The sequence below is a fragment of the Stegodyphus dumicola genome, chromosome 5 (assembly GCF_044657685.1).
Source record: "Stegodyphus dumicola isolate Sdum_Otavi_A_Nest chromosome 5, ASM4465768v1".
Lineage (NCBI taxonomy): Eukaryota > Metazoa > Arthropoda > Arachnida > Araneae > Eresidae > Stegodyphus > Stegodyphus dumicola.
Window position 1 is genome coordinate 200,821,125 of NC_140772.1, and position 13,604 is coordinate 200,834,728.

At 34.5% G+C, this 13,604-nt stretch overlaps 1 protein-coding gene across 1 annotated transcript in view; it reads left to right on the forward strand.

Annotated features, from left to right (window-relative positions):
* The window catches only part of LOC118190316 (uncharacterized), a 64,149-nt gene that overhangs the window by 14,630 nt on the left and 35,915 nt on the right, over window positions 1-13,604 (forward strand). The window contains exons 2-3 of the mRNA XM_085817541.1: window positions 11,603-11,754; window positions 13,353-13,503. Coding sequence (XP_085673667.1) covers window positions 11,603-11,754; window positions 13,353-13,503 — 303 coding nt within the window. The remainder of the gene's footprint in view (window positions 1-11,602; window positions 11,755-13,352; window positions 13,504-13,604) is intronic.

Sequence of the window (13,604 nt, forward strand, 5' to 3'; positions counted from 1 at the left end):
TTGAACTTTCTCGAAATTAAAAAGAGATATTTATTTATTAAATATTAAATGCACACTCTCTTGTATTTTTAGTTTTCCGAATTAGCTTTCCTTTAATATTCGTCATGTGCTGCACTGCACAGGGAATAAAACAATTTAATTTATAATTTAACTAACATTAGCTATTTAAATACGAAATCCGTAACAATATATATAATTATGCAGCTGAAAAGCTTGTGTTTTAAGGTAGTTTTTTTGCTGTTTTGCTATTTGTTATGTGACATGCAAATTATTTAAATTTTTAATGTAACCATGCATTTATTATATTGATTTTAATATTAGCTTAATTAAACAGAAAATATTCATATGTGACTATACCAAGGATACTAGTTATTGGTCAGAGTTTTGGTCTGCATTGTTCAAACTTCCATTATTTAATATGAAAGGAAGAGATGAAGCTTTAGTATGCATATTGTAGAGATAAAGAAATAACTATACAATTGCTGAAAGATGAATGCAGATCTGTTTCATTAATTTAAAACTGAATTTTGATTAAGGTATATAATTTCTGATTAGGTTGTTTTGCTTGTAGCGTTGCGCGCCTCCAACTTGCACGCAACCAAGAGGTGACTGGGAAAACTGGATAAAAGACAGAGTCTTGTTAAGGGTTTAAGTCCCTTTTTATTCAACGTAATAAATTACAAGTGCGTGCTCTTGACGCTCACAAACTGCGCCAACTCGGCGGTCAAATAAAAATAATAACCTGAAAAGAAACTAAAGACAAGACTCTAACTACGAGGCTCTCTAAAAGTAACTAACTCACCGCGTTTTACAATACCGCTGCTAATTCAGCAAACTTGAAAATCACTTGAACGATTAACACTACTTCCAGGCAAGCACACAGGCCGAAACGCGGGGTTCTTCAATTTCTGGCCAACTACCTCCGCGCTCGTGAAGTAAGAATATCACACCTCGAACTCGTTTCCTTTCTATTTAAATCAGCATACTTCCGCTGATAATTTGAATCCTTGCGCGTTCTACTAAAATTTACATACTCTGGCATTGGCAGTTCCAGGGAAAAGTAAGGCTTGACAGGAAAGATAGTTTAAACTTAAAATAAATATTAGTTAAAATAAATATAAACCCTACATTTGCCGCTGCCAGAATTTGGAAAACTTAAGAGCAGGTCCTACAAACGACCTGTTGTAAGTTTCTCTAATTCTGAACTAACTGTCGAGAACCTCGTTTACACAAAAATATCTTATGTAACAAATTGTATACTAAAATTCTGTTGATAGTTATAACTCTCTCTTCTTACAGCAACTTTTCCTGGACTTCATCAATCAATCTTGGTCTTTCCTTCCAGCATCTGGAAGGAATAAGTATCAGTATCTTTCTAAATACATTATAATTTACACTTTCTTGACACAATAAATTTTTGTTTTTAAACGATTCGTTTTTCTTAGTTATTGCTTAATTCACATTCATTCAATTTTTCAAGCATTAATTTAACTTTACCCTGGCTCTCCACCATGTGTGGTGTCAAACGGGAATATTCGTGTTTTAGTCTTACAACACTTCCTAACCACCATGATTTGTTAGAATTCAACGACCAAATAGACACACCTTACTCGACATTCTACAACTCGATGAGCTACTTTAACATTCTTAAAAATTCAAGTGTAGGTGGAGAACCCTACAAAACACATTCATTCTAACTTCCCCCTCATTCATCTTTAAACATGCAGGCTTTCGCTCTAAAGCATGATTTTATCTACAGTTTAATACTTAAATTTGAATTCATTGCTTTTAAGCATTCACTTTTAGCATCTAAAATTTTATGCTTCTAGACTAAATTCTACTTTTACATAACATTCAAGTATTTACGTACATTTACAAAATTTTAATACATATGATTTTTACAATTTACCATAAAATGAATAAGAGAAATAAATTTTTACTTTACTCATTCTTCGCCAAGCTGGCGGCACTGAAACTAAAATTCTTATTAATGCAAGAATACGAAGTTATTTTTATCTTCGGCCAAATTTTGGCTTTAACATAACAGAATTAGTCTTTCGACCAACAGAAAATGCTTGTTCTTAGCTTTTATACTTAAAGAAAATAATACTTTTGCCTTAGCTAAATAAAGTAAAACAAAACTAAGTCTCAACCGAGATATATTGACTTTTGTCAAAACATAGGACTTCGTACTTATGCATAACATTTCAGAACAAAAGAGAAAAAAAAATTTATAGAAGGTTTTAACTTATCTTTGAGTTTTCGATGCTTGAAACTCCGTCATTCTTTTGTGGCAGTATTGTTCCCAAGTTATCGGTTTCATGGACGTCAATCTTCTCCTTACTGACCTCCGAGTGTCGTCCACATGAGTTTTTCTTTTGCGTCCTCTGCATGCTGGCCTCTTGGTGGAGTAATCGTCTGGTTGTTGGCATTTCCATTTTTCCCTGGGACGGCTGGTCTTGACGTCCTCCGGTCTGTAGTCCTTCTTGAATTTCTTCTGTTCCTGATATTTTTGTTCCTCCTGTTGCCGTTTCAGTTTCCGGAACGGCGGCCTTGCTGGCACCTGACTCTGTGGCCGTGTGCGCGTTCTCCTTGATGTATAATTTCTCCTGCGATCCGTTGTAGGTGGTGTTTTGCTCTTTACCACGGTTTCTTTACGCGGTGCATCTGTATTCTTGTTTTTCTTAAACGCTGGAGTTTGAAAGTTATTTTTTCTTTTTGATACCGACGTCCGGGTTGTAGAAGGGCTAGGTCTCTCTTCAGTTCTCTGCTTCTTGGGTGGTGGAATAGTTGTTGTTATTTCTGGACCTTCTACTTCGTTTAGACTTGAGTCCTGCAAGAAACTTTTAAGGATTTCAAAATCATTTGGATTATAGTATTTTTTCACCTGGTCGGGACTTGCTTTACAGATTTCCCCTCTCTCGTTCTTAAGATATAATACTACTCCTTTGATTTCCTGAATTACATAGGGACCTTCAAATTTTGGAGCTAGCTTTGCCGTAAAATTGTCTGGGGCACTTGATAAAGAAAATTTCCGCTTCAATACTTTATCCCCAACTTTAAAATCTGTTTCACGGCGTTTTCTATCATAATATGTTTTCTGCTTATTTCTTGCCGTATCCGAGCTTTTAAGCGCCTGATCAATAAGCTTTTGCACATCTTTATGTTTAAACTCTTGCTCTCTTTGTTGCACAAATAATAATTTATCTAAAGGCGTAATTAATTTTCGGCCTAAAAATAATTCTGCTGGGGTTTTTCCCGTAGTATCGTGATTTGCTGTTCTTAAAGCATAAGCTAATTCATTTATGTAGCCATCCCAGCGCTTGTGATGTGTGCTCACGTAGCTGCGAATTATTTTTACTATGTTTTTATTCACTGTTTCTGCTATGTTTGCCTGTGGTATATACGGAACCATTTTGATATGGCATATGCCAAGTCCATTGCATATGTTTTCAAATATTTGACTAATGAATTGTTTTCTGTTATCGCTAATGACTTTTATCGGTGCACCGTATTTTAAAATGTATCTGCGTAAGAATGCATCTGTGACTGTTTTGGCTGACGCGCGTTTAAGTGGAACAATTTCTGTCCATTTTGAAAAATGATCTACTATTACTAAAAGAAAACGATTTTTATTTAACTCGCTCTGGGGGAAGGGACCAAGAAGATCTATGCCTAAAATTTCATTCGGAAATGTGGCGCGAATGCTATTTAAGTACCCGGCCGGGCTGTAATTAATATCATTTATTAACTGACATTGATTGCAGGACCTGACATACGCCATTACTATTTTGTATAATTGCGGGAAATAAACCGCCTCGCGTACCCTTTTTAAAGTCTTTCTGACCCCTAAATGGCCCGCTGTTTTCGCGTCGTGTAATTCCTTCAAAATGCTTAATCGAAGTGAGGCTGGGATAACTGGTTTGTACTCAAGATTTTCGTTTGTTGTTTTCGTATAAAATAATAAATTATCTATTATTTCATAGTTTTCTGCTTTATTTCTTATTGCATCGATGTCTGTGTGCTCAAAGCTTTCGGGGTCTTTCAAATATGCATAGATATTTCCAAATTCAGGATCAGCTTTCAGTTCAGTAATAATCGTATCTCTAGAATCTAAAATTTTTGAAGTCAACACAGCGCATTTAAGTTCATTTCCTTCATCGTCCAGATTTATACGAGAAAGTGCGTTAGCTACATTGTTTTCCTTACCCGGTTTATATTTTATTCGGATATTATATTCTTGGAGTTTTAAAGCCCATCTTATTAACCTGGGCGTTAGGTTTTTCCCCGAGTAAAGTCTACCAACAGCCGCATGATCTGAAAAGACTGTTACTGGCGCTTTGCCGAAATAAACTCGAAATTTGTGTACAGCCATTAATACGGCTAATGTTTCTCTTTCTGTAGCTGTATAATTCCTTTGTGTCTGATTCAACGTTTTACTAAAATATTATTTTATTTAGTTTATTTTGCATAAGAACTGCACCCACCGCATAGTCTGACGCATCTGCTGCAATTTCCAGGTTTTCGTCCCCCTCCGGGAATTTTAAAACAGGGGCATTAATGAGCGCTTCTTTTAATCTTTCAAAAGCTGTGTTTGCTTCCGCTGTCCACGTAAATTTACTCCTTTTTCTTTTGATTACTAAGAGTGGTTCAACAATATTAGCGAAATCTTTTATGAAAGATCGATAGTAAGAACATAACCCAAGGAAAGAAGAAAGTTTCTTGGCGGTGTTGGGCGGTGGGAAATTCTTGATAGCTTTTATTTTTGAATTTTGCGTTTCTATACCCTTTTGCGAAATTTTATAACCGAGATATTTAAGTTCTTTAGTTGCGAACTTGCATTTTGAGGCGTTAATTGTAAGACCGGCCTCTTTTAATAATTTAAAAACTTGTTCTAGATCATTAATGTGTTGTTCCAACGTACTACTCGTTATAATTATATCATCTAGATAAATTAAAGTTGATTTTCCTAGGACAGGCTTTAGAACAATGTCCATAGCTCTCTGGAATGTTGATGGGGCCCCACACAACCCAAAGGGCATGCGTAAATTGCATAAGTGCCCGATTTTGTTACAAATGCGGTTTTATGTATGTCTTTGGGTCTCATAGCTATTTGATAGTAGCCAGACGTTAAGTCCAAAGTAGACATGTATGTATCTTGTCGATTTGATCTGTCTAATGATCTCGTCTATAACCGGCAAAGGGTAAACTGGAAATTTAGTAATACTATTTAGTTTTCTGTAATCAATAGCAAACCTCCAAGCCCTTTTATCCGAAGGAGGAAACTCGTTCTTTTTCCTACATAGTACGACTGGACTCGCGTACTCACTATTTATGGGCGTTATTATTTTATTCTTTAACATCTCCTGAATATGTTCTTCGATGATTACGTCTTTTTGTTTGTCGTACCGATAAGGTTTAGTCCTACAAGGTTTTTCGGCATTTAATTGAATCTTATGCGTGACTATTTGACAATTTCCTGGTTTTTCTGAAAACAAATTAGAAAAATTACTCACCACTTGCTGTATTGCTTGCCTTTCATGGTCATTCAGATGGCTAAGGTCCACTTGCGGTGTCTCCACAGGTTCCACCACCCTCTGGTCCATCTCGAACACTACGGAACTGTCTTGAAAATTTAATTTGGCCCTCGCGGCCCTTAAAAACTCCATACCTAAAATAAGAGGATTTTGCAGATTTTTCACTATAAAAATTAATACTTTTAGGCTTTCCTCTTTTACCTGTAAGTTTAATGATAATTTCCCGATGCAGTGACATGTTTTTCCTTGCACCGCTATAATTTCCGTATTTTTGGTTTTAAATAATCGTACCCTATAAAAATTCTTTTTGAAGAAATTTTCACTCATAAAATTTCCTTCTGCTCCTGTATCGATGAGGGCTTCTACTGGTACATTGCCAACCAGGACTTGTATAATTGGTAGCTGTGAGTTTTTTACGATGACCGTATTTAAATGTCTATTTGAGGGTTTTTTTAAAACTTCCGGTGTCTGGACCCTCCCTTTCACAGGCCCCTCTACTCGTTTAAAGCTTTCCTTTCAATCTGTGCCTTCTGGGTACGCGGATGTTTATTTTCGAATTTTCTTTTTGGGTCTGGACCTTCGAGTTTCGATGAGTTAGCTTGATAGCTCTTTCCCCCATAAGAGCGATTTCTATTTCTGGTTTCCTCATTTGAAGATTTCCTTCGGGTACTTTGAGAATACGTTGCCCCTCTGGCTTTTTCCGCTATTCTGCGATTTTGAAACTTCACTGCCAATTCGAAGAGCTCCTGCAATGTGCTTGGGTTTCTAATTTCAAAGTAGTCTTGAACAGCGGGTAACAATCTTGGTAAGATTATTTCAATAATCTCCGCATCGGGTTTCTTCCCATACAGCGTATCCGTCAGCTTAATTTTTCGTAGAATAAAGTCCGTCAATTCTTCTATATCCCGTTGATAGAAACTATATAGTTCGGCTTCCAGCCGTGCTTGATCTTTCACTATGAGGAAGGCCTTTACTAACGTTTTTTTGAAATTTTCAAATGTATATGTCTGGCTTCCAAATTCCCCTAATAAAAATTTGCCTATATTTTTCCACCATAGCGCGGCCTGTCCTCTTAGTGCGGATGTGGTGATGGCAACTTTTTGTCTTTCAGGAACAGGGTAGAGCTGAAAGTGGTTTTCTAGACCTTCTAGAAATACCACCACCGAATTTTTTCCGTCGAAATGGACGTTTGGCTTGATTGACGCTCTCAAAGTCTGGACCAGGTATCCAAATCCTTCCAATTGGCTTGTCATTTCTTGGTGTTGTCCAGCGGTTTCCATCCAATTTTCGGCCATTTTAGTTCGATAAGTGTTCGGGCGCCAATGTAGCGTTGCGCGCCTCCAACTTGCACGCAACCAAGAGGTGACTGGGAAAACTGGATAAAAGACAGAGTCTTGTTAAGGGTTTAAGTCCCTTTTTATTCAATGTAATAAATTACAAGTGCGTGCTCTTGACGCTCACAAACTGTGCCAACTCGGCGGTCAAATAAAAATAATAACCTGAAAAGAAACTAAAGACAAGACTCTAACTACGAGGCTCTCTAAAAGTAACTAACTCACCTCGTTTTACAATACTGCTGCTAATTCAGCAAACTTGAAGATCACTTGAACGATTAACACTACTTCCAGGCAAGCACACAGGCCGAAACGCGGGGTTCTTCAATTTCTGGCCAACTACCTCCGCGCTCGTGAAGTAAGAATATCACACCTCGAACTCGTTTCCTTTCTATTTAAATCAGAATACTTCCGCTGATAATTTGAATCCTTGCACGTTCTACTAAAATTTACATACTCTGGCATTGGCAGTTCCAGGGGAAAGTAAGGCTTGACAGGAAAGATAGTTTAAACTTAAAATAAATGTTAGTTAAAATAAATATAAACCCTACATGCTTTAAGGTTACTTGGTATTTTAGTAGTTGCAGGGTTTAGAAATGCAAACAGCCTAGTAGGACGAATTTCTTCATAGAATGCTTTATATGAGAAATAGATCTGTCTTCATGTTACACATATGGTGAAAACCTGAATAGCCAACCTGTTGACTGAGAACACAAACCACGGTGAATTATTAATGTTCATTAGTGTCCCCCATTTAGCTCAGACGGTAAAAAACAACTTCATGGTTCTCTAACATAAACTGGCCTATATTTGAAGAAAATTGTAGAATGATCATGCATTTAGTCCAATTATCTGCCAATAGAATGTAGGCCAACTGTCAGTATTTCACCATTTGTATTTTTAAAACTACTTTGAAAATATCCGAAAAGAAAGCATTTTAAAAATATTTTTGCTTTAAATACATTATTGTTATTCTTATCATGGACACAGTGATCTGTTTTCACTTAAGAAACTAGAGAATTCCATACATTATATATTATATGACACAATACCATTTTTATACGTATGCACACAGTGGTCTTTTTCTGCATTAAAAAAGGTAAAAATATATTTAGGGGTGTCCCTTGGTGATTTTTAGCTGTACATATTTGCCGCTACACAAAGCCAAAATAACAAGTCAAAGAATTGCACAAACTCGGTATCCATGTACACATCAACCTATTTTCACTTAAAAAAAATCAGGTAATTGCACAAACTAGGCATTGTGCATTCTCTTGCCATTGTCCGTGTACACATCGAACTATATTCACTTAAAAAGTCAAAGGAGCAGCCAACAAAAAATATATAATCTCAACAAACTACATTTTAAATCAAGCAATGAAATAACATAAAAAAGGAAATTCATCTTAGCACTACACAAAGAAAATATCCACTTACCTTATTTACGAATTTACGTGTCTTCAGTCAAAATTCCTTAACAGCATCCTAAAATTATAAAAAAAATCTGTATACTGGTGTCGCCACATAAATTCACAAAAATAAGAGTAAAAAATATCATCCGTAGTGCCGGTGTCTTCCAACGTTCGACCATACGCATTTCCTTCCTACAAACAGGACACTTAATAATAATGGCTACTAAGTAGACCTTCATTTACACACCAGTCAATTAATGCTTTTCTGCCTTTCGTTTTAAATCTTACAGAAACTTCAAATTAATCTTACCGCATTCAACCATTTTACCGTGTAAACCACAAAATAACAACATACTTATCCAAAATCCGACACACACTTTATAAATCTTTTTCCATGATTCAAATTGACTGCAATAACGCAACCAATTACATCATAATAGGGTTTCCATCATTCAACTACAGTCAAAAGTCGTTAATCCGGACTCGTCGGGACTTCGGCGATTCCGGATTATCGATTTTTCCGGATTATAGATCATCAGTTTAAACCTGGTAAGATGGCATGCAGAAATTACAAAATTAAAAATATGAAACCGTAATTTATGAAATAAAGAACAATTATGATCTAAAGGGTATCAAAATTTACAAAAAGAAAAAGCTTAATATTTATTTGTTTACTTTATTAAACATTTCCTTCAATGTAAGTTGCTTCGTTTCATGTGATAATACTTTCTCTTTAATTCTATTAAACAGACATAATTTCTTGTTTAGTTACAAAGTTCCGCTGTTCAAGTCCTATAATTGCTGTGTTGAGAATACCGACTAATTTGTCAATCGAAATGTTTTCGTTTTCAATAACCTCTGGGTCACTTTCTTCACTATCCGAAGCGAATTATAATGACGAGGAACTTGATTTAAATCATATCAAAGACAGAATGAAATACTACACTTAGTATGGAATTATAAACCAAATAAAATAAAAACATCTGCCCTGAAGATAAGGGTAGTGCTGACAGATCAACTTCCAATCCGCTGCGTGAAATTGATAAACAGATTTCGGATCTCAAAACATACTTTCGCTTTGTAGATACAAATTACATATTAGTAAATATATATCCGATATTCTATTTGACATAATCTTTCTAATCTATCATAATCTAATAATGACGTTTCTGCCCCTCCCCTTCTGCCGCAGAGCAGCGTGAAATTGATAAACAGATTTCGAATTTCAAAACATACTTTCGCTTTGTAGTAAATATATATCGGAAATTCTATTTGACATAATCGAAAGTTCAAGCTTACTTTTATAAAATTGCTCTAACAGTCTGCAAAAAATAATAAGCCGGATCCAATTCGAAGATTAAGGAACAACGCAATCGGCAACATTAACTGAATTAGATAACTTTAGCTTAGCGTGTAACTCCGTTACAATTTAAACGCGCATTCGCACAAACATATTTGCAGCCGTAAGGGTCTTACGCGCTCTCGTAAACGCCTGTGCGCATGCGTGAACGCGACGCATGCGCAGAAAGTTTGTAGCTTTGAGGTTCGGATTATAGATCATTCCGGATTATGGGTGTCCGAATTAACGACTTTTGACTGTATTACAGTATAGAGTTCAAAATCCGGACTCATCGGGATTTGGCGATTCTGGATTTGGGATTTTTCCAGATAACAGATCATCTATTTGAATCTGGTAAGATGGCCTGCAGAAATTAGACAATTAAAATATGAAATCGTAATTTATAAAATAAAGAGCAATTATGATCAGGGTATTAAAATTTACACACACACAAAAAAAGCTTGATATTTATTTTATTAAACATTTCTTTCAATGTAAAATTCAAAAAGTTCCTTTTTCTTTTTTGTGTCATATGCAGTGGACTTTCCAATGCCATACACCTTGCATAATTTTGAGATGGATATGCCTGTATCCATTTTTTGCAGCAATTCCACTTTTTGTTTAATGGACATCGAAACATGGTTTTGCTTTGTAGATCCTTTGGCAACTCCAGAATTGGAAAATCTTGTCTACATTATCAAAAGTGAAGCTTAGTTTTTATAAAATTGCTGTAATAATAATAGTCTGCAAAAAAATAATAAGCTGGATCAAATTAGAAGATCAGGGAGCAGTGCAGTCTGCTATATTAATTGAAATGCCTTATAATCAGTAAAGATAATTTTAGCCTAGCTTAATAGCATCTGTTATACATTATTGGCTGTGTATCACAAGATTGGCGATGAAAGCCAAGTTGTTTCCCTAAATTTTGTCTTGCTCCTTTTGTGTACTGAATTAAGCCTGAATTGTATTAGTTTAGTTATTTACTATACGTATGTTTATTTCTTGCACATGCTTAAAACTAATCTGAGTCCTGAATAAATAAACTCCCACATATACTTAAGGCATTATCTAGGGCAGGGGCTCGATACCACCTGGTGCAGTCTCTACGGGTCCTTTGTCCTGCTACAAAGCGCTTTCCTAAGTTCTAAATTTTCATCACACCTAAACTTTGAATCCCAGTGCTTTCCCTAAATCATAAAAACTTTTCATCCCTTAATTTTGCCTCTTGTTGCTTCCCCAAATTTCAAAAATTTCGTCTTCCTAAATTCTGTCGTCCGGTGCCGACATATTCTGCTGCTGCTTCTGGGTTTATGGTGAATAACATATCAGTTATTCTTAATTAAAATAGCACTAAATGTAATCTTTTGGCCTCTGAGTTTCATTAACAAAATCTATTTTTAGCATATGAAAAGAAAATTTTGTTGAATTTTTTCTCGTCAACATTTCTTAGAGCATTTAAAAATCTATAATCATCGCCAAGTGTAATGTTAGCATAAAAGGTTGCCTTACTCTTGTTATTCAATTACTAATATAAAAAAAGTTTAGTCATTACAGCATAAGTTATTACTGAAGCTGTCATGTATTGATAAACATGCAGTGATGAAAGCAAAATATAATAAATAATGACTTGCTAGGTCAGCATCAGGTATATAAAATAGGTGAATTTTTATGTTTGAGATGTATGCCAAGTAGATACTCAGTTACAGAACCAAATTATTAATCTCACAAATTTATGAACCAAACTTATGTTCTTGTATTTCCAGTAACTGCTCTGGATAGTTTCTCAGATTTCAACAAATTTGTTTAACGACCACAATCAAATACCATCGCCTTAATTTCTCTTTATACTGAGTGATTTTTTAAATGACAAAGTTGATTAAAGTGGGAGAATAAATTTCATGTATTGAATTATGTCTACAGAATTTTAATTAGAGTTTTTTATTGTATAATCTGTAATTGATTTCAATCATATTTATGCAGATATTACAAGCCATTGAGGCTGTAAAGTATATGAATGAGAAGTTTTTTGAGGATGAGTCTAAGAAGAGGCCTCTGATAGAAGAAAATCCTATATTTTTACAAGTATCTCTTAAAAAGATTCCTTCAAGTAAATTGATAAAAATCATCAAAGCGTAAGTATTAGCTTCTCTTTTCGCATGTACGTATTGTACTGTAAAAGTGATTGTGTTGTATAGGTAAGATTAAAAATTGTACATGAGATATCTATTACTAGTGCTCAGTAATATATCTCTTACATTTTGAATGCCATTAACCATGCAAATATTGAATCATTCTTAAAATTCATCAACATAGTTATACATTTTCTTTTAGTAAATGTTGATCTTGGTCTAGTCCAGTTTCAAAATTTGCTTTTTTCCCTTCCCCCACTGACAAGAAAAACCCTATACCAAGTTCCACTATCCATGCTATAAAAATTTTTGCTTGAAATTTTGTTGCAGCCTGTTAGCAGTGAAAACCTGTTATGAATTACAGTAGAGTTTGTAGTTATCTGTGAAAAACCTTTTTATTGTTTAAAAATTAAAAAGTTATATCTTATCTATTGTAACAAAAGTTTTCCACCAAAAAAGGTTCTTAATGAAGTTAGAGAGAGAGAGAGAGGAAAAAAAAAAAAAAAAAAAAAAAAAAAAAAAAAAAAAAAAAAACTTGAATTCTTAGAATGCTTGTCAAATAATGGAAAGAAACTGGTTTATACACATCTGACACAGTAGCAGTCAGGAGATACTTCCAGTGATGATCACATTTTATATTACCTTGTCACAATAGATTACTAGATATTTCCATGGGAGCTCTAAGAATATGGAATGAACGTATACAGAAACAGGTAGCTGGGTGTCTAGACCTACAGCTAATAAAAGGCTACTGGTGAGAGTTGCATTTTGTGTAAGAATAAATAAAGATGTGTGTTGATCCCAATTCATCAAAAGAAATGTTTTGCATAGGTTAAAAATCACTTATCTTGGATGAAAACAGAATGGCAAATGGAAATTTGAACTGGTGAGTAGCCGTTTTCCGTTCTGTTGAGAAATAATATATGATAAGTGAGCCTTCAATTCAGTGAATGGTTTATTAAAAACTGCGGGGAATAAGAAGCTTTCAGCCATTGTGCAAATGTATAGAAATTATACTTTATGTGGTATTTGCATATGATTGGAACATAAATGCACCGTGGTATTAAGAAATTTTACAGCAGTATTTGCTGCCTTCAGTGGCTGAGTAAGATTCTCATACCTGAATCTTATCTGACTGTATACTATATGTTCTGCCATTATTTGTCTTTGCCCAAATAATTTCTCAAATTCATGCTAGCTGCTCTAAGAAAAGATCAGCTAAAGGATCTTATCTAAGGAGCATAAACCAAAATTTCTGGAGGAATTTCCAGTTTAGATCAATTTCTTTGTTTTATTTTGAATAAATTCATACTAAGCATTATATGCTGTAATATTATGAATTTAGACATTTGCAACAAAATTTTGCTGATTTGAAGTTTATAGAGCACTTTCATAAACATCCTTTTTTACTATGTGAAATTATAGATAAATCTGTAATAAGCATTATAAAACTCTTAATTTGAATATTATTTTAAAATATCACTTTTTATCATTTCTGTAACAAACAATTAATTCAATCTTTAAAGCACTTAATTTATAAATTTTTCAATAGTAAAAATGTTATACATTCATGAAAAGCTTCATACCTTATGTATTTTTAGGCCTCTTCCTAATTCATTAGTTGGAGATACTTCAGATGTCTGCCTCATCACTGGTGATCTAGATAAAAACGATCGTAAAGCAGAAATAGAGCCTACTGTTTTACACTACAAAGATCTTTTAATGCAGCATGGTGTAAAGGAAAATGTAGAGGTATTTGCATTATTCAAAAGTATAGTAAACTCTCGTTAATTCAAAGTGGATAATTGCAAATTTTTATTAATTGGATTCCAGTGACTTTTGGCATTGTAGTA